This window comes from Sturnus vulgaris, chromosome 24, assembly GCF_052056855.1.
Source record: "Sturnus vulgaris isolate bStuVul1 chromosome 24, bStuVul1.hap1, whole genome shotgun sequence".
Lineage (NCBI taxonomy): Eukaryota > Metazoa > Chordata > Aves > Passeriformes > Sturnidae > Sturnus > Sturnus vulgaris.
The window spans coordinates 7113875-7140411 of NC_142266.1; the positions used below are offsets into that span (position 1 = coordinate 7113875).

Consider the following 26537-nt stretch of genomic DNA (forward strand, 5'->3'; position numbering starts at 1 on the left):
GCTCCAAATCCTGATATGCTCTGCCCTCAGCCCGTCTTCTCCAGGCTGGACAAACTGAGTGACCTCAGCCTATGCCTTCCTCTCCAGACCCTTCACCATCCTCGCCGCCGTGGAGCGGCCCGAGCTCAGGGGGCTTTAAGGCTTTAACCCCCAGGTTTGGGGAAGGGGAGCCGGCGGCCATCACTCCCCTCCTTGACTACATCTCCCAGCAGCCCCTTCGCGCCGCCACGCTCCCGCCGCACAGCGCCGATTGGCGGCTCGCTCGTGTTCATTTCCTCTCTTCCCATTGGCTCCGAGAGCTGTCAGTTCCGGCGCGGCGGCGGGCAGGAAGGGGCGGAATTCACGAACGGGATTTACGCCTTTTGCGCGGGGCGGGGCGCGGCGGCTCGGGGGGGGGGGGCCGGTTGCGCAGTTGGCGTGGCGCATGCGCAGCGCGCGGCGGCGGCGGGGGGCGCAGCGCAGCCCCGGACAGCTGGCGGGGGTAAACAGGGCCGGGGGCGGGGGGCACGGCCGGGGCCCCGCCGCGGCCCCTGCGCTGCGTCCCGCTCTGCCCCGTATGGATGGAGCCTCGCGACCTCCGCTGCCCGCTGCGCTCGCGCCCGGCAGGCCTGACAGGTAACGGGCCCCCGCGGGCCGGACGGGCCCCGCCGCCCTGACAGACGCCTCCCTCCCCCCGGGTCCCCCTCCCTGCCCGCCGCCCCTCGGTGCCCCCTTCCCTGCCAGCCGCACCCTGCACCCGCTTCGCTCGCTGCTGCATCTGCCGGGCCCCTTCTGGGGCAGCCGGCCCCCGGTGCCCCGTTCCCGGCAGCTCTTCCCCCTGTGCCCCCTTCCCTATCAGCTGCATCCCCCCATTCCCTCCCAGCCGTGCCCTTTCCCTGTCAGCTGCCTGCCCTATGCACCCCAAACCCCTTCCCTGACAGCTGCATCCCCATGCCCCCCTTCCCTCTCAGCTGTCCCCCCTCACCTCCTTTTCCTGACATTTCCCCCCAGCCCAGGCTCTGTCAGGTGTCCCCTCATTCCCCCGAGTTGTCACCCCCTTCTCTTTCCCAGGGGTCTGACTCCTTCATCCGTCCTCACCCCCCTTTTCCCCAGCCCCTCTTCCCCCCAGCCCTGCATCATCTGCTGGTGCCGCCCCCAGCCAGGTACAGCTCCTGTTTTCTGCCTTCCCCTTCCCCCTCCACGCCTGGCACTGCCCTGCCCTCACATTCCTCTCCCTTTCCTGGCTGTGACCCTGCCCTGCTCCCTCCTCTGCTCTCTGTCCCCTTGCTAAAGCCTTCACAGAAACTTTCCCTGCCCTGCTGGGTGTCCTGCAGCCCCTTTCCTTGGAGAGGGGTCAGCCTCCCCTCCTCTGCCACTTCAGCTCCTTCTGGAGCCACTGGGCCGTGTGGGATGGGCACTGGGATGTTGTTTGTGCTGGGCTCGGGGGTTCCGGGGATCTTCCCTTTTTCCCGTGGATGTGGCAGCTGGGGACCAAGGGACAGGCAGGATTGTGGTGGGAGGGCTGAGCTGGAGGCACCGTGTGGCCTCAGTGTGTCAGAGTTTCCCTAACGTTCCCCTCGTGCTGGCTCTGTCAGATCTCACCTCTCCTCCTGGCCCCCATCTCCAGCCACTGCTGCTCCTGACAACTCCTTCAGCTGCAGCAAAACCTTCTTTTAGCAACGTGTTTGCTGCTAACCAGGTCATTCCTTCTTGGCTTTTCAGGTTTCTCAAAAAAAAGACATCCTATCTGCACTTATATATTTTAATTTGATCTGTGACCTCTTGGAAAGTCAAGAGGGCAGGGAAATAAGTTGTGAGGATAAAGAAGCCTCTGGAGGCAGGTTCTGGGTGGTGTTTGGATGGGTGAAATAATTCGTAGATGCTGAAGGGAAGGGTCTAAGGGATCTTCCCTTGGGATGAGTGGTGTGCAGTGCTGCTTTTTCCCAATGACCTTGAGTTTGGAGCCTGAGAAACTTGGGCACATCCGAGCAGTTAGGAATGGCATTGCTGGTTTGGAAGTGCTGATTTCAGGAGTCCTGCTGCTTTGTGGAGTTCCTCGGGGTGGATGGAGCTTTCCCAGAGGGTGCTGGTGCCAGGGTTGGGGCTCTGACCCCCCTGTCACTGTCACTGTGTTGCTGTGGGTGGGAGGTGCCCAGGGGGTTCCATGAGAGGGAAATACAATCCCCCAAATCCAGGCTGGGTTGGGAGCGTTTGAAGTTAAATTGATGGAATTATTTGTGTTATCAGTGTCGAGGTTTTGTTTCCAGGCTAGGAGTGAGTGTTCTCTCCGTGCCCTGGAGCACCCTTTGGAAGTGAACTTTCCCAGGAGCTTAGGGGGCTTTTAAGTGACTGTCAGTGTAAACAGAGCCTGCCAGGTTTGGAGCCCATGGAAATCTGTGCCTTGTTAATTTTTGACTGTGGATTTAAAGGCCAGGCATTGCGAAAGTTGTGTTTGTGCCCCTGGAGTTCTGTGTGGCAGGAGGAAGGTGCAGGTGAGCTGGTCCCGTGTGTGCTCCAGGCTCCAGAAGAGGCTGTCACTGGAGGAGGTGCCAGCAGTTACTGGATCCCAGGATTTTAGTCCTGTCTGGGGTGTTCCAGGCAGGTTTGGAGCAGTGAGGGATGAGGGAGAGTTGTCCTTGAAGGGTGAGGGAGAAATGTGTCCTGGTGCCATCCAGGAATTAACCCCAAAGAGGCCACGGGGTCATGGGGTGGTTTGGTTGAAAGGATCCTTAAAGATCCTTTTGTTGCAGGGGCAGGAACGCCTCCCACAGCCCAGGCTGTTCCACACCTGCCCAGCCTGGCCTGGGACACCTGCACGGACAGGAGGGGTGGGGTGAGCTCTGCTTGTGGAGTCAGCCCTGGAAAAACAGTGCAGATTTATCCTAAATTGTGCCTCACTCTGGGACTTAATCCTTCATTCCACCAGGAGCTGGTTGTGCAGGGTTAGTTAAAAGCCAGAAGCTGCAAGAATGGGTTAGAGCAGAATTTGCACGGTGGTTTTGCCTAAAGAGGAACATTCTTTACCAATTTCCATGGTGGAAAATCCAATTCCTTTGGTGGTGACAAAGACAGACTCTTTGGAGGGACTTCATGTTTGGAAGCCTTTGTGTCTAAGAAGTTGGGAGGCACAGTTTATTTTTGTCTGATTTCTATTATATATATTTTGCAGATCTACAAATCTTGGAAGATTTTGTTTTATTCCAGGGTCAGTTTGAAACTGGAGGCTGGATCTGCCTGTACAGTGGTGGGGTCCATAGTCTCTAGTGTTAAGAGCACTTAATATTTATTTTATTTGTTTATTTTTTATTTACTTAATATTAAAATGAGGTAACTGTCATATCCATGGGGACTGGGAGTCTGGGATTGTGATCATTTGTGGTTAATGCTCAAAATGTGGTCTGGAATGAGAATTTGGGCTTCTTAATCCTTTGTCTGTGATTCCATGGTAATTGAAAGGTCACCAGAGCCTTTGTAGTTGTGGAATACCTGTTGAGCAACAAAAAACAGCAAAGGGAAAGGAGGAAAGGCTCTTGGAGCCTTCTTGGCCAAGCAAAGGCACAAGATCTGGGGGGCCTTTGAGCATTTTACAGCATCCAGTTGGCAAATGGAGCCCTTTCCTGGCTCCTTAGGCTCCTGCATTCCTGTTTGACTGGGTTTTATCCAAGCCTCTTAGCCAAGGTCTGATTTCTTGGATGATTTTCCTCACCTGTATCTTTTGGGAAGTAAAGTTGTGTTGATCTCCTGACACCTTCACTACAGTGTTCTGTTGGGGCGACCTCTGGGTTACCACAGCTGGAATGATTTGTCCAGAGAGCTGGGAAGCTCCACAGCACATCAGTAATCCCCAAAGCACTGCAGAAATAACCAGCTCCTGTGTATTGCTGCTCTCACCCAGCCAGGGTGGGTGTCAGAGTCCCACGAGGTGGAAAATGCTGGCACAGAGGAGTCTTTGTTAAAAAACCAGGGAATTTGGGTCTGTTGAGGAGTGGTGGTTTTGGGGGGTTTGGGTATTCCTTCCCTCTGGCCGTCCTGTTCATACAGAGGGGTTTTAGGGTATTAATGGGTTTGCAGTGACTTATTTAGCTCTAAATTGGCCTCGTGGTGTTATTTATGGCTGTACACGGGAGATCTGGACCTTTCCATGCATGTGCATTTTCTCTCGTGTGTTCTTGAGGTTGTTTGGTGCTGTTGGAAGAGAAAGGAGCTAATTAGAAATCAGCCATAACCAGAGGTAGGAAATGTGACAAAAAGGCTCCTAAAAGAGCAGGGGGGGTAGAGCAGGGAGGGACAGCCTGCCTGGCACTGCCATGGTGGGGTCCCCATAGCCAAATTCGGTTGGTCTCAAAGAGGAAGGCAAGGAATCTGCCTGGCAGGGAAGAGGAGGAGGAGGCTGGAGAGGGGAGGATTGCGGGCAGAGCTGGGAATGTTGTAGGGAAGCACTAAGGGGAGTGGAAGGCTGCAGACAGGGCTGAGGTGCTGAGATGTGCTGGGGTGTTGTTCCTTTTGAGGATGGACTTGGGAGCAGCCTGAGGCCGTTCCCTCTCCTCCTGTCCCTGTTCCCTGGAGCAGATCCCAAATCCGCCCCCGGCTGTCCCCTCCTGTCAGGGAGTTGTGCAGAGCCAGAAATTCTCCCTGATCCCCCCTTCTCTCCAGGCTGAGCCCCTTCCCCAGCTCCCTCAGCCCCTTCCCTGGACACGCTCCTGCTCCTCAGTCCCTCTCCTCAGCTTTGGGGACGCAGCTCAGAAACTTTTCAGGAGCTGCAGAGTCAGCAGATCCACCTGCCCTTGTGCCCAGATGCTGCTGCTGCCTCCCCTTCCTGTCCTTGGGAGCCATTCCTGGGGGAAATCGTCGTGGCTGCCCCATCCCTGCAAGGTCCAGGGCCAGCTTGGAGGGGCTTGGGGCACCCTGGGCGAGTGGAAGGTGTCCCTGCCCTGGCAGGGTGGGACAGGAGGGCCAGTGGCAGCAGAGGATCAGATGAGCTCAGCCACGACTCCTGTTTGTTGCAGCGTTTCTGTGAAATGCTCGTTTCAATGAATCAGCATTTCCTCATTTAGAAGAGGAAAATTTTGGCTTGTTCTGCTTGGAAATGTTTTTAAAGAGGGTTTTAAACTAGAGGGTTACATAGGACAAAATGGGTGTTTGAAATTTAATTTTTATTCTTCTGGTTATTTTCAAGAGAACTGTAGAAACGTCTGAATGGTCCAGGCTGTGGGATGGAATTGGGGGAATTGCAGCACTGGTCAGGGACTGACTCTGATCCTTTGCTAGGCAGCCTGTCCAACTCAGGGTTGTGACCAGCACTCTGCAATTGGAATGTTTTTTAGCAGGAGCAGCCAATTCCATGGGGTTTCAATAATTTAGGTTAGTACATTGAACTCCATTAAGAGTGTGCAAAACTCTTAATTTCTCCTGGAAATTCAATTTCAACTGGTCACCCCTTTTCTCTTGCTGAGGTAATTAGGTGTTCAGTTGTCACCTCATGGTTGGCTGTTGCAACTTCCAAGGAATGTTTATGCCCTTTTGGATATTTTAGGGGTGTTTTGCTGATAATCCAGTGTAGTAAATGAGAGAGAGGACTTGGCCAAAAGCATCAATGCTGTTTTTATTCACAGTATAACCTTTGCTGGTTGTGGAGTTGGGGAAACATGACATTGGACATGAGTGGTGATGGAATGTGGGAGGGAAGCCTGGCTCAGGACACTGCTCTGGACTCACAGGGTCTTTGCTGGGATAGAAACATGGATTTTCCAGGCTGACATAGTCCTGGAATTCTGCTCATCATGAATTTCTCCACAAACTGGGAGTGGCCTTGAGTCAGACATTCATTCTTCCGTTGTTCCTTCCTGGAGTTTCTTCAGGCGCCTTTTTTCCAACCCGTTCAGTTCTTAGCCAGCCCTCTGTGGGAAGCAGAGCCTGGCACTGTGTGTGAGTGGCCTAACAGTGGTGTCCTGTCGCTGTCCCTGTCCCCTCCTGTGCTGTCCTGCAGGTAACTGAGCCCCTGGCTGTGGGTCCTGCCTCGGCTGGAATGCTCGGATGCACAGCAGCTCTTCCCACAGCTTCTCCTCGTCTGCCCCACTGCAGGAAGATGGCAAAAGCCAACATCACCAGAGACATCATCCACAGGCAGATCAAGGTGTGTGTGAGCCCCCTGCTCCTGGGGCTGGGTGGGGACAGGGGGAGAAGCTCCTGGTGCTGCCTCTACTGGGGAATGAGATCTCTGTTGGTTACGTATTGATCAGCCCTGTAAGGAGCTTAAGGGAACAAACACACGGGACCTGTCACTGTCCCTGATGGAGAGCTGGGATGAAGTCTGGCATGGCAGGAGCACAGTTCCTCTCTCTCCCTGGGCTGCTTTGCCATCAGCAGCTCTGCTCCTTCTGAGTTGAAGAGGGAAATAGAGCTGCTTGTGTTTGGGCACCACAAAGGCCCTTAGCCAGCTTCCCTCTCTGCTCTCTGTGTTCTCCCCCTGTGATCTTGCCATCAGAGGTATTTCTGACTGCAGTAAAGCTAATGATCTCTGTCACAGCCTCTCTCTCCCCTTTTCTTTAGAGAGTGCTGTGTTGCTTCCTTTGTGTAGGGAAAAAAAACTTGTGCAGTGGTGGGATCAGTCATCTGATGGCTGCATTTGTGGAATATCAACGTGAAAGGACTGGCTGCAGCAGACACAATAGGCAATTATTGCTGGGACTCAGAGGCCTGAAATCATTTGCAGCTTTGCTGATAATCAGCATTCAGGAAAGGGATCTGTGAGTAGCCAGAATAAGGAACTGGGAGCTCGAGTGCTCACTTTGCAGTTTGGTACCAAACTCTGTTATAAGCTTGTAATTTAATCCGTGTGCAAAGATTTGTTTTGCTGCCCTAACAAGGAAGGGCTGGTTCTGTGGTTTGAGCCTTAGCCTGGGACTGTCTCAGACCGTCTGCTCTGTCAGACTTTGATGTGTGACCTTGGGAAGATTGCTAAGTCAGGCAGTTCCTTGTAGGAAAAGCAATATCCTACCCCACAGCCCTCCCAAAGGCCCTGAGGCTGCAATAGCACAGAATTGTACCTGCAGCTCCTTGCATGGGCCTTGCAGTGCTTTGGGAATGCTCTCCACAAAAAAATACATCGGGGGGTTTGAAGTTTGTCATGGAAGCTCCTACAAAAAGCCTGGTTTGTTTTGCCTCCAATCCTTTTATGTCTGTCTCCATTTTGTCTTCAAAGAGCTTTGGTGTGTGGAGTTCATTACTGAACGTTGGGCTGGGAGGGGAATTCAGCACTTCTGTGTCTGCTCTGGGACTACTGATGTGCTCTGAGCACCACCAGGGTGGTTTTTTGGGCACCACCAGGGTGATTCTGACATTGGTATTCCCATCTCTAAATGCTGATGACAAAGGATTAAGTTGTGGCATGGAATGGGACCACAGCTGGGTCAAGTCCTAGGGAAGAATCTCCATGGACATTTAGATGTTCCACCCAAAATCTGGCTTGCATTCCCTCTCCTTCATTCCTGCCTCTGCAGTTGGCCTTCTTTCCTCAGAGCCATCTGCTGATGCATCTGTGAGCCCTGTGAGATCACAGGGGAAACAACTGTCCTGCTTTCCTTCACCTTCATTTGTTCTGGTGCAGTTCTGTGGCAGCTGTTGCCATCCCTGTGAGCAGCCTGTGCTGTGGCACTGCAGCTCTGCTCCTGGCTGAGGAGTAGCCCATCCCTGAAGGCTGCTGGCCACTCACACCCCCAGGTCCTCACCCCATCCTGCTGCCCTGGGACAGGCTCTGCAAGGCAGAGTTCTCCTGAGCAGCTCTGCTGCAGTACTGCTGTGCTCAGGGCTGAGGTCCTGCTGAAATCCTTGCCGAGGGATGATAACAGGCAGTCCCAAGTTCTTCCACATCTTCTGTTTCAGGCCCAAAGTTGGGCCAGCTCACCCTGCCTCAGTGAGGGCCTCTCAGACACTGGGTTACACAGCATTTAAAATCAGTTCAGGGGCAAAGATGAAGATCTGCCCACCTGGAGATGTTCAAAGGATGGGAAGGCTGGAGAGGGACTTGTCCCAAGGATGTGTAGAGATGGGACAGGGGGGAATGGCCTTGAGCTGAGGGAGGACAGGGATGGGATCTTGGGCAGGAATTGTTCCTGGGAGGGTGGGCAGGCCCTGGCACAGGGTGCCCAGAGCAGCTGTGGCTGCCCCTGGATCCCTGGCAGTGCCCAGGGCCAGGCTGGACATTGGGGCTGGGAGCAGCCTGGGACAGTGGGAGGTGTCCCTGCCATGGCAGGGGTGGCACTGGAGGGGCTTTAGGGTCCCTTCCCACCCAAACCCCTCTGGAATTCTGTGACTCCCTGCAACAATCCAGGACCTGTGGACACCCCAGTACCTGTTGTGATTTTTAAACTTCAGGAATGTTCTGTGGAAGGGCAGAAGGAGTGTTTGTGTTGTTGGTGTTGTGCTGCTGTGTCAGCCTGGTCCCTGTTTGTCCCTGCAGGAGAGGGGAGCGCTGGGCTTCGAGCGCCACTACCACGTCACCGACCCCTTCATCCGGCGCCTGGGGCTGGAGGCTGAGCTGCAGGTGAGTGTCAGGGGGGAAAACAGCTCCTTCCTGAGCCCCTGGCTGCAGGTGAGTGTCAGAATCCAGCTCCTTCCTGAGCCCCTGGCTGCAGCAGTGCATGAATTCTCTGTTCTGGGAGGTAAATACTGATTTCTTGGTCCCCCAAACTGTATTAGAGGCAGGAGTAGCTCAGTGAGAGCTTTGTGCACTACCTGGTGCACCTACAGGAGAGCCTTTAGCAGGGTGGGCACCACCCAATCTCAGCACTCCAGGTGCCTGGAGAAGACAATTGTCAGCTGTTCAACATACTCAGCTCTAATGAGATCTCCAAGGAACAGGTTGTAGTGCACTCTGACATACCTTGGAAAAGATTTTAAGAGGATACAGAATGTTTTGAGTTGGAAGGGACCCACAGGGATCGTTGAGGCCAAGTCTGAAGTGACCAGCCCCATGTGGGGTCAAAGCCACAACCTTGGCATTATCAACACCCTGCTCTGCCCAACTGAGCCAACCTCTAACACATCAATTGTCTCGGTTTGGGGGAGAAAAGGATGCTTTTGTCCCCCTTTTCAGTCACATCTCCCACATCAAATGCTGCTCAGCCTTTCCTGGTGCAGTGTTGGTTAATGTGGATGAAGATGGATGATGCAGTCACCCAGCAGCAAGGTGCTTCTAACAGAGCTATCAAAAGTGCATTTTCCCTGTGTTCCCAGAGTGCCTGTACATGTAATTTGTCAGCCTAGCCAAGGGCTTTGGAAGCAAAGTCACCTTTCCTTGTGTACAGCAGGATTTCAGCTGTAGCCTCTGAGACTAAACTGCCATTTTATTCAACACTACCTTTTTTTATTTGTTTCATTTTGCCTTTTCTACCCCAACTGCTCTAGCATGTCTGTCTTTTCTGGAGCTGCTTATCTACCAAGTGTGTGGAGTTCTTTGCAGGGTTGGAATTAAAAAAACCCTGCTTCTATTGGATGAAATTACTTGTGAGGAGCTCACTGTGTCCTTGTCTTAGGACAGCTCTGTTTGATACATCTGAGGTTTGAGTAATGCCATCTTCCTTTGCCTCCTTCCCTCAGGGTCACTCTGGGTGTGTCAACTGTCTGGAATGGAATGAAAAAGGAGAGTAAGTATGTGGCTTCATCTGGGGAATCAGCAGAGCCATAACCCCAGGTTTTCCCAAGAGTAGGATGTAGGTCATGTTATCATAAGCAGCTGCTTCCCATTTCTAGTAAAGTGGAGCTCAAGCTCAAATTTTGAGCTGTAGTAGAGCTCACGCTTCAAAAGGAGCTTTATTTTGTTAAATATATCTGGATATTATTAGAAATGCCCCTTTAGTGAGTTCAGAAGGGAAATGGTCATTCTAAGAAGGGGAGATTGAAGGCTGCTTCTCTTCTCTTAAGTGGTATTATGGATTATAATGGCTCTTTGGGATTTGCCCAGCTGGTGGTGACATTTCCCCACCCCCTTCACCATACTGTTAAAAGCTGCTGCTGGGGAACAAATATCCAAAGAAAGGAGGAAGAGAATTCACCCCTCTGCAATTTTAGAGGGAAACTAAAGAGCAACTTCCAGTGGCCAGGTGGAATGAAGAGTTTCTGTGTGAGAAATGAGTGGATTGGAGGAGTGGATATTTCTGCACCTGCCTCTCAAAATATCCAAGTCTACCTTGTGATACTCCTCAGAATTATTTGCCAGTGAAAATTTCATGTGCTTGAAAGAGATTGGCTGCAAGGAAATGTGAGTTTAAAAGAGCTGGGGGTTGCAGATGTGAGATTCCTTTGGTTCAGATGCAGGTGGATGGACAGGCCAGGAGCACCTTGCACACTTTAGGAGCAGTTTGTGGTTCACCCCATGAGCCCTGGGACTGCCTGGGCACGTCTGGAGCCTGGCAAGGAATGCCTGGGCTGGGCTGCAGAGGTGATGTGGAGCAGTTAGCACAGCCAGGCTGATAAGGAGGGCAGGGACCCTGCGTTTTGTTGTTGACCAAACACTCCTGAGATGTTTCAGCCAAGCTGTGTTTTCTGGGGAGTTGCTGTTTGTCTGCTTCAGCTCCTAGAGCTGGCTGGAGGGATGGGTGCACAGTGAGCAGCAAGAACAGAGAGCTGAGGGAAGAGAGGAAATGGGCTGGTCAGGGCTGAGTGAACTTCATGGATGTCTGTGGTCAAACAGACCCAGGCACGGTGAGGAACACAAGAGTTCATGGTGCATTTTTGCCTCCTGTTCCTTTCAGCTTGTTGGCCTCTGGCTCTGATGACCAGCATACCATTGTGTGGGATCCTCTGCACCACAAGAAACTCCTTTCTATGCACACAGGACACACTGCAAACATCTTTTCTGTCAAGGTATGTGAAGGAATGAGCAGCTAACAGGAGCAGCAGCCCGAGCAGTAAAAAGATAAATCCTTGCTGGGAAACGTTTTCCTGCAAGCAGTTCTCCCTCCAAAAAAGTTTAATATTTCTAATTATGAGGGAAAGTATTAAATCTAATATTGCACTTAGTTTATGCAGATCCCAGGCTTATTCTCTCTGTGAATGGGAAGGAAATGGTTGTAGCGGGTTGGGATGTGTGCTGAAGACACTCTGGAGCGTGCACAGTGCCCTGTGTAACAGGGAATAACAGGGTTGGCCCGCGTTGCTGAGGCAGAATTCCTGCTCTGTGCCTGCTGGGGTGTCCCTGTGAGCAGCTGCCCCATCCTGAGTGCCCAATGCCCTCCCTCAGTTCCTGCCACACTCGGGGGATCGCATCCTCATCACCGGAGCTGCAGACTCCAAGGTGCACGTGCACGACCTGACTGTCAAGGAGACCGTGCACATGTTTGGAGATCACACCAACAGAGTGAAGAGGATTGCCACGGCTCCCATGTGGCCAAACACCTTCTGGAGTGCAGCAGAAGATGGCTTAATCAGGTACAGAATCCCAGCTGCTTTGGTTCTGGGAGCCATCACAATGTGTGCTGTGCACAGACCTGAACAGAGGCTGTCTCTGTACTAAACAGCCTAAGCTCCTCTCTCCCTTCCCTAAAACTGGAAAGATTTATCTTGTAGAGTCATAAATACTCTCCTGGGCTCCTCCATTTTCCTCACTGCTGGAAAGGGAGGCCGGGAAAGGAGCAGGTCATGACTTGGGAGTTTAATTTGGAAATTGAATAAATCTGTGCACATTATAGATCTGCTTTTAATGGTTATCCTGGTACTGAGGCCTAGTGTGTGTTGAACTGAGGTGCTTCCAGTAACCTGTGGCACAAATGCCTTGTCCATGTCCTTGGTGTCATCTCTCTTAGCTGTGTCAGGAGGGGTTTAGGCTGGATACTGGGAAAAGGTTCCTCAGGGAATGTCACAGCCCCAGGGCTCCCAGAGCTCCAAGAAGGTTTGGACAACGCTCTCAGGGACAGGGTGGGGTTGTTGGGGTGTCTGTGCAGGACCAGGAGCTGGGCTGGCTGATCCTCGTGGGTCCCTGCCAGCCCAGGAATCGCATGAGTGCGTTCCTGCTCCGTTCCCCCGTGGTCCATGTGCCTCCCTGCCGTCCCTCTGCAGGCAGTACGACCTTCGGGAGAACAGCAAACGATCCGAGGTGCTCATAGACCTGACCGAGTACTGTGGGCAGCTGGTGGAGGCCAAGTGCCTGACAGTGAACCCCCAGGACAACAATTACCTGGCCGTGGGGGCCAGCGGGCCCTTCGTGCGGCTCTACGACATCCGCATGATCCACAACCACAGGTACCAGCTCCTGCTCCTGGGGCCCCTGCTGGGAGCAGGGATCCCACTCCCCTGCTCCTGGGGCCCCTCCTGGGAGCAGGGATCCCACTCCCCTGCTCCTGGGGCCACTGCTGGGAGCAGGGATCCCACTCCCCTGCTCCTGGGAACCTTGGCTCTGCTCTTCCTATCACCCAAAGCCCTTGTGATGAGTACCCGGGGGTGGTGTGGGCCGGTGACCCCAGAGCTGTGTGGGCAGGCCTTGTCCTCGTGGCTGGGCAAGAAAAGCCAGTGTGGATGGGGCTTCCAGCAGCTGCAGCCTGTGGTCACCATGGGGCTGTTGCTCTCTCTGGGTAGGAAAAGCATGAAGCAGAGTCCCTCAGCTGGAGTGCACACGTTCTGTGACCGGCAGAAGCCCCTCCCGGATGGGGCAGCTCAGTACTACGTGGCAGGTATGGGGGGCACTGGGGGGGACTTGACTGCCTGAACAGACTGACTTCTGCCCACCACACACACCCCTGCTCAGAGGGTCTCTCCCATGGGATGTTCCATGGAATTGCAGGTTATTTCACTGGAGTGGTGAGCTGGCCTTGCTGCTTTTTGTCCAGCATAAATGTGTTTTTGTCACTGCTGCTGGAAAGTGAAGGGTTGGATATAACCTGGGCTCTGTAGGCTTTCCTGGAGCTGGTCCCAGCAAAGCTGCTGTTCAAAATCTTTTTGGCACAGAAGTGACTTGTCCTCATCCTGCAGATGAAGGATCAGTGATGCAGTATCTGAGCAATCTAGATGACATTTTTCTCCAGTGCTCATTATTTGCTATCTTTTATCCCAAAATGTTTGGGGTTTTGGTTTTATTTTTTTTTTTAATATCTCAGACCAGCATGTTCAGCAGACCAGTTCTGACAGTCCTGTTCCTGATGAGTCCCACTAGAGGATTCCTCAGGTCCCCTGAATTGGTCATGCAACACATCTGCTGTCTGAAGAACAGAACCTGTGTGTGAGCTGAATATTTAGGAGCTTTGGTTTCCTTGTGCTGAGGGCTTTATTAAGGAAACCTAATTAGGGGGTTGAGGATGGAGGTATTTGCAGATGGCCACAAATCACAAAAGCCAAATCCTAGTGAATCCCTGAAACTGAGATTTGCTGGGTTCTGAGGGCTCATTGTGAGCAAGGCAGTGAGAATTCTGGTCTTTGTGTGGAGGTGGCTGTGCAAAACTGGAATCATGGAATCACAGAATGGTTTGGGTTGGAAGGCACATTAAAACACACCTTGTCCCAGCCAGGCCTTGGGCACTTCCAGAGATGGGAATTGATCCCCAGAGCTGTGGAAAGGCACCTGTGGGTGTTTTGGATCCAGTGGACAGTGGGAAATGGAAAATCCATTGGTGCTCCATGGCTTTGCTCTTGTGGAAGGGAGCAGCTGGGGCAGGACAAAGACAACAGTTCAGGGTTAAGCCAATAATTATGGACTTGTCCTCTCCTCAGGGCACCTCCCAGTGAAGCTGCCAGACTACAACAACCGGCTGAGGGTCCTGGTGGCCACCTATGTCACCTTCAGCCCCGATGGCACCGAGCTCCTGGTCAACATGGGGGGGGAGCAGGTGAGGGGGCAGAAAAGCTTCACACTGGGTCACTGGGCATTGTTGTGTGCTATTGAAAATAGGTACAGCAACTCCTCTGTGCGTGATGGGATTGATTTTAAACTGCTTTCTGATTAATTCAGACTAAATACTTGGGATTAGGGATATATTTGTTACAGTGTCACCGATCAAAGTTAAACCACGTTCTGTTGTGGTTTTCCAATTCACGTTTCACTCTCTGGAAGAGGAGGAAGAAAATAAACAAAACCAGTTCTGAAACTGACCTTTGTTGACCTAGAAGGGATTTCATAACTCATTCTTGAAACATCAAACTGCTTCTGTAATAGAATGTAGTGAATAAGGAACTTGGAGAAGCAAAGGCCTTCACCTGGAATACTGATTGCTTTAATTTTAAGCTCTGGGTGATATTCATGGATCTTTTGTAAAGCCTATCAATGGAATGAGAAAATCCTCCTGCCAGCATTAATCGGTGTGGATTAAGCAGGACCTTTGCTTGTGGGCAGGTTGCTCTGTTTGTCCTCTGCAGCTCTTCCTCACACGTGCACTCCCTCCCTTTAGGAGCAGGTGAACCCTGGGTCTGGCCTGGGTGTCCATTCCTGTCCCAGTACAGCTGGAAATTGGATTGCACAGAGCTGCCCTGGGAGTTTCTCAGGAAATACTGGTTTCACCTTAGACAGACTTTTCCTCAGTGTCCCACCAAAAACCAATAGGTGTTTGGTTTCTTCCTTAGCATTGTGTTAATTGGAATATCTTAGTTGCTTGATTGAAAGATGGAGCTTTCTGAGCAGGTTGGTCCGTGGTCAGGTCATCTCTGAAGTTGTGCAGGTGTGGAGTCAGACCAGGTTCCTGTGTCTCAGTGTTGTTTTCTCTGAACTGGGCTGGACTGGGACACATCCCAGTTTCTGCTGCCATCCCTTGTGTGTCCATCTGTAGAAAAGATTTCCTAGTGAGAAAATTGGAAATAGCAAACACAAACATGGAACTGTGTACTTACTGAGCCCTCTTTTATTTCTGACTTGAGCCTCTCTGTTTTGCAGACTTGTCTCATGCTCTTTTTTCCTTTCCTCAGGTCTATTTGTTTGATCTGACATACAAACAGAGACCATACACTTTTCTCCTCCCAAAGAAGTGCCACACTTCAGGGGGTAAGTGTGAAGCTGTCACAAAGGGAGTGAACAGCAGAGTGGAGTTCTCATTTTCAGGTGCAGGAGGAGAAAGAAGCAGGGTGTGGGTGGTGCTGGGCTGTTTCTGCAGTGCAGTTCATACCCTGAGTTCCAAAATCCTTCTGCAGTGGGACAGAGGGCGTGAGGGCAGAAGTGACCTGTGGAGAGGGGGTTGTGTGAGGTGGGAGTGCTGTGCTCAAGGGTTAAGCAGACTTTGCAGTGGTTGAGGTCCTGGTGTCCTCCCAGACCATTCCAGGAATCCATGATGCTCCAGCTATGGCCTGAAAGCAGTCAAAGGTAATTCCCTTGAAGCTGCCCTTGCTGTGTGTGAACACTTAGTTCTGTGTGTGTCTGCTTTTCTGATCTGGAGTTGTGTTGCAGAGAACACTGCAGAGCTCTGTAAATTTAACAGGACAAGTCGAGTCCAGGTGGCTGGAGCAGGTGGAACCATGGAAGTTTTGTTTCTGCTCTCAAAGGGACTGTCATGTTGGGTTGGCCCTGCTGTAAAACAAACCCTGAGTTTGTATAATCCACATTGATATTTAGCATGGCTGTGTATATCTTTTTTTCTGACCTTCAGAAGTGCAGAATGGGAAAACCTCAACCAATGGAGTGTCCAACGGGATCCATCTCCACAGCAACGGCTTCCGCTTGGCCGAGGGCAGGGCACACGTCAGGTGAGGGCACAGCTGCCCCTGCAGGGCTCCTCTGCCTCTCCACGGGCTGAGGTGCTGCCAAAAAGCTGTGAAGGGCAAATCCCTTCCCTGCTCCTGCATTGCCAAGTGGCCTCTGGTGCCTGGCTGTGAGCAGCAGGCAGGCCAGGCAGGAGCATCCTGGGAGAAATTATCCGTGAGGATTCTTCCTCTTACCATGAATTAAGGTGGGCAAAGCTAAGAAATGATTTCTCAGGCCTGGAAGCAAAGTGTCCTGAGTGGTGGCTGCTTCCCGGCCTGCAGGAACTGTGTGGACAGTGGCAGAGGCTGGCAGGTGAAGGAACCTTGCTTCCCTTTGCCATTTTTTGGGATTTGCCTGCTGCAAACTGAACTGAAGCAGCCAGAATTGTTGTGTGGCACCAACACTGGGGCACTGCTGCCATTCCTAGCATGGGAGCCAGGACTGGATGGAGCCTCTTCTCTTGCTCCTGCTGAGTTCTTTCTTTAGGAGCAGAAAGCAGCTGGGGTGGAGGAGCAGCAGCACATTTTGGTGGCCGTGTTCGTCCCGGCTGATGAGACTTGGTTCGAAGTCAAGACCCTTATTTGATACCATATAAGGGTAGTGTGGCTTCCTGCAGGTCCCTGGCCGGGCTGTTCCGGCTCCTCTCCTCTAGATGGCCCCTCCACCGCGGCAGCAGCCGGGCTGCAGTTTCGGGTTGTGGAGCCCGGGCCTGGTGAGCTCAGATGCTTCTGCATGTGCATTGTTGTGCACTGCTAAAAGAGGATTGGAAACGTTGTTTATGCAGAAACAAAGGCTACTGGTGAAGTCTGATGCTTAAAATACCCACTGCTCAGCTTGGAGTGTGTCTCTGCAGATGAAGAAAAAATGGAAAGTCGAATGATGGTCACACTGATGTAGTGAGACTGCCAGAGGGTGGGCAGGCCCTGGCACGGGGTGCCCAGAGCAGCTGTGGCTGCCCTGGAAGTGTCCAAGGCCGGGCTGGATGAGGCTTGGAGCACCCTGGGATAGTGGAAGGTGTCCCTGACATGGCAGGGGTGGAATGAGATGGGCTTTACAGCCTCTTCCAACCCAGACTATTCTGGAATTCTGTGGTCAAAACCAAATTTTCCTCTTAAACTCTGGTTCTTCAGGTCCAGAGTCCCTTCTGCCTTTTCCTGAATGTTTTATTAGGAAGTCTAGCAAACATTAGCAAAACTGGAACTGAAACCGTGCAGACTGAGCTGGAGTGAAGGATGCACACCTTACCTGTGCTGCTCCCTTCTTCCCCTGCAGCCCCCAGGTGGAGTTGCCCCCGTACCTGGAGAGGATCAAGCAACAAGCCAACGAGGCCTTTGCCTGCCAGCTGTGGACCCAGGCCATCCAGCTGTACAGCAAGGCTGTGCAGAAGGCCCCCAACAACGCCATGCTCTATGGGAACAGAGCTGCTGCCTACATGAAACGCAAGTGGTAAGGGCCAGGGTCACTGCAGGGGCTGCCAGGGCCACCCTGGTGTCCCTCTGCCAGGCAGGGTTGGGGTTATCACACTGAAACCTAATTGGGCACAAAGGGGTGGCTCAGCAGTGTGTGCTGGGCAAAGTGTGGGGAGGCCCAGCTGGTGAGCAGCTCATTGTTTCACCTCCTGATGTGCTGTGTGAAATCCTGATCCTTCCTGTTCAAAAAGAAACCCCAAATCCACATCTGATTCACAGCAATCTGGGTGTCTGCACGGGTGTCTGTGTTTCTTTTGGGTGGTTCTGATTTGCATTAAAGAAGGGCTCTTAAATCTGCTGTCAACACATGATGTAATGGTGACTGTGCTTTATAACATCCCATGACAGAAGGTTGTTTTAGGGTGCTGGGGTGCCTTTGGTTGCTGCTTTGTCCAAGTAGCAGACACTCAGACCTGGTGGTTCCTGTGTTACCCCACTCCTCTGACTGCAAACACCTCTGGAGGGGTCTGGGGAGGTGGCAGATCCTTGCAGTCTGGAGAAGATTCTGCCCTGCTGGTTGCAAAACAGCCTGTCAGCCTCTGCAGTAGGTAATGTCTGCTCTGACCAGTGGCCAGAGCTGCATCTGCAAGATACAGCTGAGTTATTTTAGTGCCTGTCCCCTTGAGCAGAGTAAGACTGAGTACCATGACTTGCCATTAACATATTTAAAATAGCTGTGGTCCTTCATCTCCATTTGCTTTGTGAGGATATCCTTCTCCTCTCCCTGCTGAAATCCCCAGTATGAATTCTCCTCTCTTCTTGCCAAGATAAAGAGCAGCCAGCAGTTGTTGTGACTGTTGGTAACTGGCCTACTGGCTGTTTTGCAATAGCAGAGATTTGGGAGCTGCCTCAAAAAGACCTCAGTGTTCAGAAGGAGAAGAACAATAGGTTGGGATTAAGGGATGGAACACAGAAGCTGAGTGCTGATCTCATGAATGACATTTTTCTTATAGGAATCTTTTTTTTCCCAAAGGGTATTGGCACATCTGAACCTTTCAATGTGTCAGCTTCTGCTTTGCCACAGTTTTGGGTAGCAGGAAGATGTGAAAAACATACACACAGTGGGTTTCTGTGGCATGCAGGGTTTGGGATTTAAATAGCACTGAGGTGGTACCTTCCAGGTGCAGAAAAGGGGCATTTTTCTGCTAGGAACAGTGTGTGGAGTGTGGAGAAGGTGGCTGGGATGTCACAGAGCAGGAGGAGAGGCAGACAGTGACCCAGGCTGAACCACCACGTGTCTCTGAGGTGTTCTTGATGTCTGGAGCAGGAACAGGTACAGGCCACCCTCAGAATCCTGCAGGTCCTGCTGTGGCCTCATTCTCTGAATAACAGAGAGAGCAAGAAAAAAGGAAGGTCTGTAATTTCCTAACCTCCCCTTGTTCATCTCCCTTAAGATGCTGCTCATATTTTCCAGCACTTCCAAGGCTGTCCTTTGAAATTTTGCTCCTAAAAGCCAACTGCATCCCCCTCTGGATTGCTTTCAGCAGTCCACGCTGGCAGTACTGAGCTGATTTCTAGTTTTGCACAGGCTGAGTCAATCCTGTAACAAAGGGAGAAGTCAGGGCCTGCTTTCCATCCCACCATGTCCATTTTCACAGCAGTCTGTTGGGCTGCCAGCGCTGGTGGTTGAGCTGGAAGGATGTTTGAGGGTGGCAGAGCAGTTTAAAAGCCCAGTCAGGTGTGTGAATGTGAGACACCTGTCTGTCACCCTTACAGGTAACTGCATTCCCTCTTTCTCTGACTAAAAGTGGCCTTTGCTGTGTGTCCTGAATTAATCCTGGCAGTGCTGCAAGGGCAGCCCTGGAGAGCCCTGCAGACCTCCTGGGCAGGGCTGTGCTGGGGAGTGGCCAGTGGCCCCTGGGCAGGAGGGAGCTGCAGGGTGAATGGCTCAGGCTCCTGCAAGATTTGGAGCTCCCCTTAATAAGTCCAGACACTGGGACCCCTCTGCCCTGTCCCACCTGTGTGTGAGGAGGAGCTTTAGTGTGAGGGTGGCAGAGACTGGGACAGGCTGCCCTCAGAGGGTTGGAGTCTCCTTTACTGCAGATACTCAGAATCTGTCTGGACACAGTCCTGAGGATGTGCTGCAGGGAGCCCTGTTTGTACAGGGGAGGTGTCCTGCATCACCTCCTGTGGTTCCCTGACAAAGGTTTCACGTGATCTAAAATTGTTCTGTGGATTTATCATCTCCTTGGGACTGTTTTGGACCTTGGTGGGTGCAGTGAATCCTGGAATGGTTTGGGTTGGAAGGGGCCTTAAATCCCATCTCAGTCCATTCCCTGCCATGGGCAGGGACACCTTCCACTGTGCCCCCCTGCTCCAGGCCCTGTCCTGCCTGGCCTGGGACACTTCCAGGGATGGGGCAGCCACAGTGGGGCAGGTAGGTTACAGGTACGAAAAATTATCATTATTATTGTTACTATTATTAACTATCAAATGGAGCCTTGGCTCCGTTCAGGCAGCTTGTGGTGTCTGAGCAGTTGGGGCTCAGTGCTGGGACCCCAGGTGTGTCTGCACTGCACCACACAGGGCTCAACAAGACCCTCCTGCTTCCAGAGCACAGGCAGGGCCAGGCTCAGTCCCAGGGCCAGGCTCAGTCCCAGGGCCAGGCTCAGTCCCAGGGCCAGGCTCAGTCCCAGGGCCAGGCTCAGGCTCAGTCCCCGAGCCCCGAGCTCAGGCTGTCTCCAGGACACAAATCCCCAGTACAGCCCATCTGCTCTAACGCTCACTGCTAAAACTCCCAAGGCTTTAGAACTCCGGGTTGTGCAAGTGCAAGGCTTTTTCCTGTAAAGGTGAGGAGAGGTCGCAGCTCGAGCCGTGTGTCCGTGGTGCCGGGAGGTCCGGCAGGCGCTGGGCGGCCGGAGCTGTGCCGTGTGTCCACACAGGGGCACGATTGAGCTGTGACAGGGAGCCCGCCTGGCACGGGAGGGCTGTGCTGCCTGCCCAGAGGGCTGCTGCATCCTCCATCTTCAAAGGACTTCCCGAAATGTGCTGCAGCAGGGAGCTCTGCTCTCTCGGATTTAAAATGGCAGGTCAGGGCTGGCGGGGCAGCCTGGTGTGGTCACATCCCAGAGCTGCCTGTGGGCGTCTGCAGGGCCCTGGGGAGGCTGGGCTGGGTCAGGTGGTGCCCCCGAGTCACAGCAAATGCTGTTAGTGAGCTCCTGGGGTGTGGGATTGTGTACAGAGCTGGAAACAACAAGCTGCGGAGTGAAATGAGGGCTGGGAAACAGCAGTGGAAAATGTTTGCTGTTGCTGCTGGGGCTGGCTGATGCAGTGCTCTGTTCTCCTCAGGGATGGGGACCATTACGATGCTCTGAGGGACTGCTTGAAGGCCATATCCCTAAACCCCTGCCACCTGAAGGCCCATTTCCGCCTCGCCCGCTGCCTCTTTGAGCTCAAGTACGTGGCAGAAGCACTGGAGTGTCTGGATGACTTTAAAGGGAAGTTTCCAGAACAAGCACACAGCAGTGCCTGCGATGCACTAGACAGGGACATCAATGCTGCCCTCTTCTCCAAGAGTGATAACGGTGAGTGCTGCTGCTCCTGGCCTTCTCCAAGGTTACACTGCAATCTAATGAGCACACAAGGACTTTCCTCCTTAAACTGCCCCTCTGAAGTAAAGCTCCAACTTCTGAGAGAGATTGATTGTTGCTGTGCACAAAAACTGGCCTGAGCCTGTTCTTTGCTTGTGCCTGGTTCTGGTTTGTTCTTGAGTGAGAATGTGATAAAAGGAGTCTGATGTGGCCAGGAGATAATCTGGAAGGAAGGAGGCTCCTGCTCTGAGCCCTGCTCCCTGCTGGAATCGTCCTTAACTCTCCTCTAAGGCTGCTGGGGTCTCCTGGGGTGTGTTTTGCTCAGAACTCCCCCGGTGGTGCTGAGGGAAATGTTTGTCCTTGCAGCTGAAGACAAGAAGGGGGGTGGCCCCATCCGGCTGCGAGCCACGGGCCGCAAGGATTCCATCTCCGAGGACGAGATGGTGCTGAGGGAGCGCAGCTACGACTACAAATTCCGGTACTGCGGCCACTGCAACACCACCACTGACATCAAGGAGGCCAATTTCTTTGGCAGGTATGCAGCAGGGGTGCAGCACAGGCGTGAGCAGCAGCAGGGCGATCTGTTCTGTGGGAGCCTCACGTGTAGCCCCATGTCAGTGTTGATAAAGTGACACAGACGCTGGTTTGGGATGAGCTGACAGGGACCCTCCTCACGTGCTGCTGCATGAGCAGATCCACAGAGGACCTGCTTGGGCTGGATTTCAGAAATCCATTTGGGATTGAAAACAGGGCTCCTGGGCACGCAGGGAGCCAGCATGGGGAGCTTTACTGGGATGTGTAAGTGTGGGGGGTGCCAGCCTGCTGGTGACAGAAGCCACGTGAAATTCTCATCCTGCTGGAGCCAGGCTCCGGAGCGTGACCCCAGGCTGTGCTCTCTGCCCTAGCAATGCCCAGTACATCGTCAGCGGCTCTGACGACGGCTCCTTCTTCATCTGGGAGAAGGAAACCACCAACCTGGTGCGTGTGCTGCAGGGGGACGAGTCCATCGTGAACTGCCTGCAGCCTCACCCCAGCTACTGCTTCCTGGCCACCAGCGGCATCGACCCGGTCGTGCGGCTCTGGAACCCCAGGCCGGAGGTGAGAGCTGCACTCAGAGCCTCCCTTGTCTTTGCTGCCGTGCTTTCCCCCTGGGATGTCCCTGCAGCAGCAGCAGCAGCAGCAGGGCCCCTCTGGTGCTGAGTGCTGTCCGTGTGTGTTGCAGAGCGAGACCCTGAACGGGCGCGTGGTGGTGGACATGGAAGGCGCCTCGCAGGCCAACCAGCGGCGGATGAACGCCGACCCGCTGGAGGTGATGCTGCTCAACATGGGCTACAGGATCACAGGACTCACCAGTGCTGGGGCTGCGGGCTCGGATGATGAAGACAGCTCAGAGGGGCAAGTCCAGTGCCGGCCCAGCTAAAACAGAACTGCCTCTCCTTCCTCTAAATGTTTGGCTGAAAGGGAACCGAGTTTCCTTGGTCCTGAACTTTCTCTGGTGAATGACTGCACTGTTTCGCACTATGCACAGGGTAGGACAAGCTGGCAGGGGCAGGAGCGGCCATCTCTAAACCATCACCTCCTCCTCCTCCTCCTCCTCCATGGCAGTGCAGTCCGGGGTTTGCCTTTAGTGGAATTTAGTCCCAACAGGGGTCTTTGAGTTGTCTGTGAGCAGTGTAACTGGTGATTATTTTTCCAGAGCTGCTGTATGATCTGGTACAGGGGCTGTTGCCTGCATTGCAGGGGGGATGTTAAATTCCTGAATAAAATACAAACCTAGGGCAGGGGTTATGGAATGAATTTACTGCAGTGATTTGGAAAGCTTGACTGTGCTACCAGCCTGTCTAGAGGCCCCCGGTTTACGGTTGTTGGCCATGAAACACCTGTTGTGTCCCATAACATCTTCTGGTTTCCATCTCAGACACGTCAGCAGATGTAGCCGTGCTGTATTGAGCACTGGAGGTTGCCTGTCTTGTCCCCCTGTGTTAGCTGAGGGATCAGTGAAGGCACTGGGTGTGTGCAGCTCCACAGGGCAGGAGGAGCTTGCCCAGTTCTGATATTCCCTCCTGTGGTCCCTGAGCCATGGAGGAGTGACAGCGATGGGCACAGGCTGGATCAGAGGCCTAGGACTTGTAGCTAAAGCTGCTGAGGAAAGGGGCAGGCGACAGCCCCTCTCCATTGCCCGAGGTGTGTAGCTGTGTTCTCTTGCTCCTCTCTGCATCCTGTGCAGGAGCTGAGGGCGTTGTCACCGTGGCAATGATATCAGCTACAGCCTGGAGTTGTCAGTAGCAGCATTTTTGTGCAGCCAGCTGCTCTGTCTTGGCCAAGGTGGTGTGACATCAGATGGATTCGTGGTCCTCTCAGGAACCCTCCTTCCTCTTCCCACTCCCCCAGCCTGACTGGCTGCAAAGCCAGGAGCACACCTGGAAACACAGCACTGTACTTCCATTCCTTTCCCCCTCCTGTAACACACAGCCCTGTTTTCCCCTCTTGCAGTTGCCAAACACTAAATACCCCACAGATCTTACACAGCTGTGCTACAACCACCTCTGGAGGTTGTTTTTTCTAGGACTATCAACTAAGACCAAAGAGCCCCTGGAGATCTGAACCGCTCCGCACTGTCTCGTGTCTCTTCCTGCCGAAGGTCTGAACATGTTAGCCTTGGTCCCAGGGGTGTGAGGTGTGTGTCTGGGAGTGTGTGTGCATGTGTGTGTGTGCTGTTCTTCCATGTGCTGCAATCCCTGGTCTTCCTGTTGCTGCCGTGGAAAGATGAGAGGCCTCCCTTTCCTGCCCTGGCTGCCTGTGCCAGGCACTGCTGAGCGCTGCCTTCCAGAACAATCCTGACACGAGCAGGGACAGAGGTCAGCTGGCAGCATCTCTCAAGGACTCTGTTCCCTGCAGAGGGAGAGGCCTGGGGGTGCCCCCAGAGTCCCCTGCTCTGTCCCAGGGTGGAGCCGAGCTGACCCCGGTGCTGTGGGAGCCCCTCAGAGGGAGCAGCTGCCCTGTGCTGTGCCCGGCTCTGGTGGCAGCATCAGCCTCCCCTGTCCTGCTGAGGCTCAGCTCACCTGGGCCAGGTGTCCCTGAGCTCCTGGGGCAGGTTTGGTTGTTTTCATGCAGTACCTGTGACTGTTGAGTTCACCTGGCTGGGGGCGGAGCCAGGTGCACCCCCGGCATTTGCTGCTCTTCCAAACCCAGAGGCAGCAGAAAATTCTCCTCACTTGGGTGGCTTTCTGACATGGTCTGCCCTTTTCTTTTTTTGCTTAAGGCTTCCTACTAGACGCATCCTCTTTTTTTTTTTTTTTTTTTTTTCCCCTCTTCTCCTCCCACTCAAACTTTTTTTCAGCTTTCAGTAGACAACGTCTGCAGACTTTGATTTTTAAACTGAGAGACTGAGGTGGAAAGCTCTGAAGAGAACAGACCTCTCCCTCCCCATTCACCTTTTGCTGTGGCAGCTATTTTTTCGGTTTTTTTTACCCTTGTGAGACAGTGCAGCTCTTTTACCTGCCAGTTGCAGTGTGAAAGCAACCAGATTCCCTGCCTCTGCAGTGGGTTGCTGTTTTTAATGGCTGCTTTGGTTAAATAAAAAGATTAATAATAATAGGAGAGAAGGGGAGAGAAAATTCTTTCTGCCTCTAGCCCCTTTTCCCCTTGCTGTGGGCAGATTACCTGCTTGTCGCTTGTTAACGAGGAATTTGTATTTATTGGAAGGAAAAAAACATGCTGGGGAAGTCAGGAGAAGATGTTGCTTTATTGACCTCTGCTGTTTACTTCAACCCCCTCTTTGGGAAAGCTTCTTCCTGCTCTTTCTGGTTAACTCTTTCTAGCCTGGGATATGCAGGGATGCCTCCTTTATTTTTGTATTCTAGCAATGGGCTCTCCTTTAGGAGACTCTAGGATTCTCTTAGTGTTGCAGTGACCATTGCTTCTCGCTTTTTTGAGTACTAAAGACGATCATCTCGTAAACTTTGCCCCTGCAGTTGTAGAGGTAACACACGAGCCTTACTGCCCTCATTAGAAGGAGCAGAAAACTTGTTTCTCTGGTCCCTGGAAGAGAAAGGGTTAAGCGATTAAACAATTCTTTGTTCTAGTTCTTTCTTGGTGTGTTTTGTTTGGGGGATGTTGTGGCTTTGTTCTACCTTTCTCCTCGGTGAGGGTGGGTGGAGGGTGGCCTGGCTGGGCCAGGTGTTTCTGTTCTTCAGAGAGCAGAGGCTGCAACACCTGGGCTGGGAAGGGGCTGGGGAGCCCAAAACGTGCCCCCATAAGCCGTGGTGGCCACAGAGTCAGTGCTGGGTTAATTTATCCAGGTTTGGGGACTCAGAGCTGCCAGCACTGGGGTGGGGATGGGAGGAGGGGAGGGAAGCAGATCCTGCAGAGCTGCTCCTGTGTCCGAGGGGCTTTGTCACACACAGCAAAACAGCAAAATCCTGGCGAGGGCCCTGTGAACCCAAGAGCCAGAGCTGCAGAGCCCATCCTGCCTTGTGGCTGCTCCCAAGGAGTGCCCTGGGCTGGGCTGGGAGCCCAGGGTCCCCTGCCTGAGCCACACCTGGCCCAGGTGTTCCTGCAGCAGCACATTCCCTGTGTCCACATGGTGTGTCCAGCACCAGCCTGAGCACCCAGAGATGCTCCTTTGCTAAAGCATTTCACAAACTCACTTTTCCCTCCAGGGTCATGCTGCAAAACCTCCCAAACATTTCCTTGCTCTCCGAGCTGCAGGCCTTAAGGGAGAGTTGGAAAACCAGGCTGTTATTTGCAGAATCCGTTTGAACTCTTCTCTTAAAAATTCCTGTTGGACACCTTTCAGCTGAAGGTCTTTTGAGGCCTCTTCATTTCAAATCCTGTCTGATAGAAATTATTGCTTTAAAAGGCAGCTCTGCTGTAACAAAGCAATGAGCATCCATAGCTGGAATTGGCAATCAGCTAATTGGGTCAGCTCTTGGAGTGAGTGGCTGGGAGCTGAGTGTTTGAATTGTGGGTGGAAATGGGTAGAAGGACCCAGAAAATTAGTTTTATTTGTCATTTGGATGAGAGGATTGGGTTGAGGAGGCAGAGGAGGGAAATGCTCTGGGATGTGGGGGGAGGAACAGTTGCAGCCTGAGTGACAAATTCACTTTTCTCTGATGGAACTGTTGGCAGTGCCAGCAACAAACCTGCAAGGGGCTGGAGATGGGTCCTGTGTGTGTGAGCACAGTGGGAGCAGGGTGCTGGGAATGCTCTGGGTGCTGGGAGGAGCTCAGCCCTTGCTGCTGCAGGAGAGGAGGCTGATGGGGACCCTTTTAGGGCTGGCCTGGAGAGGAGCTGAGTTTTGTCCTGGATTTCATGGCTGAGGAATCACCATACCCAGCACTTGGCTCTGGGAGCGCTGCCAGGGGTGCCCCCGTCCCTGGTGGCTTTTCCCTGAAGGTGGAAGTGAAACCCTGTGGTTGTGTCAGAGGGACAGGGAGAGAGAAAAGCCCCAGGGCTGGAGCTGAGGGCTGGGGTGGCTCAGGGCCGCTTCTGGGGAGGGGCTGAGCCTGGCGTGCCCGTGGCAGTGCGTGAGTGGCACCAGCAGAGCCCTGAGCCGGGATTTTGGCTTCCTCTGAGGCTGCACAGACCAGAGCAGGGGAGCAACACAAACCCTGCAGGGCCAGGGAAGGACACGGGGCCGGTGTCCTCCAGCAGCCCCAGCCTCGGTGACATTTCCAGGCAGCTCCCGCTGCTGCCCGGGCTGTCAATGTCAGGAGGGGGAGGGGATCTCCTCCTGGACTGCTCCGGTTCTGGCAGCCCCTCCAATGCTGGAGCTGTCACAACAGGGAAGGTTCCCAAGGAAGCGCTGCTGAACAGGAGCTGGCTGGGAGCCTGCAGCTCCAGCTCTGCCCTGGGAACGGGAGGTGCCCCAGTGCCGGCCGGGCTGGGCTCCAGGAGGGCTGGGAC

General features: G+C 53.2%; 1 protein-coding gene across 1 annotated transcript; it reads left to right on the forward strand.

Annotated features, from left to right (window-relative positions):
• Positions 1–418: 418 nt before the first annotated feature.
• On the forward strand, positions 419–24714 carry WDTC1 (WD and tetratricopeptide repeats 1). Its single transcript, XM_088178254.1, has 16 exons — positions 419–615; positions 5966–6112; positions 8438–8521; positions 9577–9623; positions 10731–10842; positions 11219–11406; positions 12034–12216; positions 12550–12644; positions 13678–13793; positions 14863–14938; positions 15537–15633; positions 16904–17077; positions 20389–20624; positions 20997–21165; positions 21536–21728; positions 21853–24714. Exons 2-16 carry the CDS (start codon positions 6005–6007, stop codon positions 22048–22050), a joined length of 2076 nt encoding a protein of 691 aa, XP_088034380.1. The 5' UTR covers positions 419–615; positions 5966–6004; the 3' UTR covers positions 22051–24714.
• The last annotated feature ends 1823 nt before the right edge of the window (positions 24715–26537 follow it).